The sequence below is a fragment of the Pteropus alecto genome, unplaced genomic scaffold, assembly GCF_000325575.1.
Source record: "Pteropus alecto unplaced genomic scaffold, ASM32557v1 scaffold156, whole genome shotgun sequence".
In the NCBI taxonomy this organism is placed as follows: Eukaryota; Metazoa; Chordata; class Mammalia; order Chiroptera; family Pteropodidae; genus Pteropus; species Pteropus alecto.
The window spans coordinates 2,011,416-2,012,815 of record NW_006437746.1 but is presented as its reverse complement, the minus strand read 5'-3'; the positions used below and the strand labels follow the sequence as shown (position 1 = coordinate 2,012,815).

The 1,400-nt window shown below is 62.1% G+C and overlaps 1 protein-coding gene across 1 annotated transcript in view; it reads right to left on the bottom strand.

Annotated features, from left to right (window-relative positions):
- Positions 1 to 1,400, bottom strand: part of KLHL40 (kelch like family member 40) — an 8,675-nt gene that overhangs the window by 4,312 nt on the left and 2,963 nt on the right. Inside the window, exons 3-4 of the mRNA XM_006914825.2 lie at positions 1,116 to 1,223; positions 741 to 926 (exon numbers count right to left, since the gene is read on the bottom strand). Of these exons, the coding sequence (XP_006914887.1) occupies positions 741 to 926; positions 1,116 to 1,223 (294 nt within the window). The remainder of the gene's footprint in view (positions 1 to 740; positions 927 to 1,115; positions 1,224 to 1,400) is intronic.

The following is a 1,400-nucleotide window of genomic DNA, read 5'->3' as shown; positions in this document are numbered from 1 at the left end:
CTGCCTCCCACTTCCCTTCACCATCCGTCATTCCATCCAACCTGCCCCCTAACCCACCCTGGATCACCCTCATCTTAGTAAAACACAGACGTGAGCTTAAAACCCTTCAGGGCCCTTCCACTGCCTTCAGGATAAAGTCCTTCAGCCCCGCCTGCCGCTTCCCCAGCCCCAGTACCCCTCCCCCACCCTTCACCCACGACACTGCATCCAACCTGAGCAAAGGCCTTTCCACCAGCGGACCCGCCTTTTTCTCCTAACTGCCTTGGCACCAGCTTTCCTGTGCCAGGGGCATCCGTCCCCAGCTCCTCTTTTGTTGGCTGTGTCCAACTGGCCCACCAGCTGTTTTCCTCTGGGCCTCCCAGAGCAAGGCGGCCTGACCGGACCACTGCCACATCCCTAGCACCAAGCCAGTGCCTGGTGTGAGTCCCTGAATGAGGAACCTGGCATCTCCTGCCCCACGGCCGGGAGCTCTCTCCTGCAGACCAGGCTGGCCACAACCCTTGCCCCACCCTGTGGGGGAAGCTCACTTCACTACTGACCAGAGGAGAGGGGCTATTTCTGTGCAGCTGTCCGAGCTCAACCGCAGAGACCCAAGACAGGGGCTATGGTGTCCGTGGGACAGACACAGAGAGGGCTGGCATAGGCCCAAAGCCACACAGCCAGGCAGTTTTAATGAGGCCTTTGGTCCCTGGCTGTCCTGCCTGGGGGATACGGGGAAGAAGGGAGGCTGGCAGCCATACTTGTTGTCTGTGATGCTGTACACCTCCGCTGAACTGGTCAGCCCTGTGTCTGTGACCCCGGCAGCCACAAAAATGCGGCCGTCATGGATGGTGGCCCCGAAGAGAGATCGGGCAGTCTGCATGGGCGCCAGCTCCTTCCACGCGAACTTCTTAGGGTCATAGACACACATCTTATTCAGGCACTTCCTGTGGGGTGGGGGGCAGTGAGTGAGAGAAAAGCAGCAGAAACAGAGGCGCCCCTCCCTGGGCCCAGGTGCTCCCAGCCGCCTCCCAAGGCAGCCAGGACAAACGGCCTCGGGGAGATTCTGCTCCCTTTCCCACTGTGCAACCCTGCTGCCGCCTGCCGCTGCACTCACTCCAGGCCCCGAGCCTCACCTGTCGCTCCCTTTGCCGCCAATGACGTAGACGAGGTCCATATGGGAGAGCACCGCGTGGCCGTACACGGCATAAGGCAGCGGGTCCGATTCGCCCCATTTGAACGACCTGGAGGGGAGGGGAGGCGGGTAGAGCGAGCACCTGGCTCAGGCTCGCGCCAAGTCCCTGTCTGCCCCCACGCAACACGTTGTCGTTGCATTACCGGAACGCCCCAGACGTCTCCTTCGCTCGCTCGCCCCTCACCTGCCACCCCCCCTGTCCCGCCGCTACCCAACCCCGCCTCCG